The 207-nt window shown below is 58.5% G+C and overlaps 1 protein-coding gene across 1 annotated transcript in view; it reads left to right on the top strand.

Annotated features, from left to right (window-relative positions):
* EMH_0013920 (uncharacterized protein) overlaps positions 1–204 on the top strand; it is a gene marked incomplete at both ends in the record, with an annotated part of 1,105 nt that extends 901 nt beyond the window's left edge. The window contains one exon of the mRNA XM_013499961.1: positions 50–204. Coding sequence (XP_013355415.1) covers positions 50–204 — 155 coding nt within the window. The remainder of the gene's footprint in view (positions 1–49) is intronic.
* Between the last annotated feature and the right edge of the window lie 3 nt (positions 205–207).

Here is a 207-nt window from a genome sequence, read left to right on the forward strand (position 1 = left end):
CAGCAGCAGCAGCAGGCATCCCCAGACTTCAGCAGTTTTGGTGACGCAGAAACTCCGCAGCAGCAGCAGATGCAGCAGCAGCAACAGCAGCAGGAATCACAGCAGCAACTGCAGCAGGAGCAGCAGCAGGAACTAGAGAAGCAGCAGCAGCAGCAGCAGCCGCAGCAGGAACAGCAGCAGCAGCAGCAGCAGCAGCAGCAATAAGTT

Source organism: Eimeria mitis, genomic scaffold, assembly GCF_000499745.2.
Source record: "Eimeria mitis Houghton genomic scaffold, Emh_scaff487, whole genome shotgun sequence".
Classification (NCBI taxonomy): Eukaryota; Apicomplexa; class Conoidasida; order Eucoccidiorida; family Eimeriidae; genus Eimeria; species Eimeria mitis.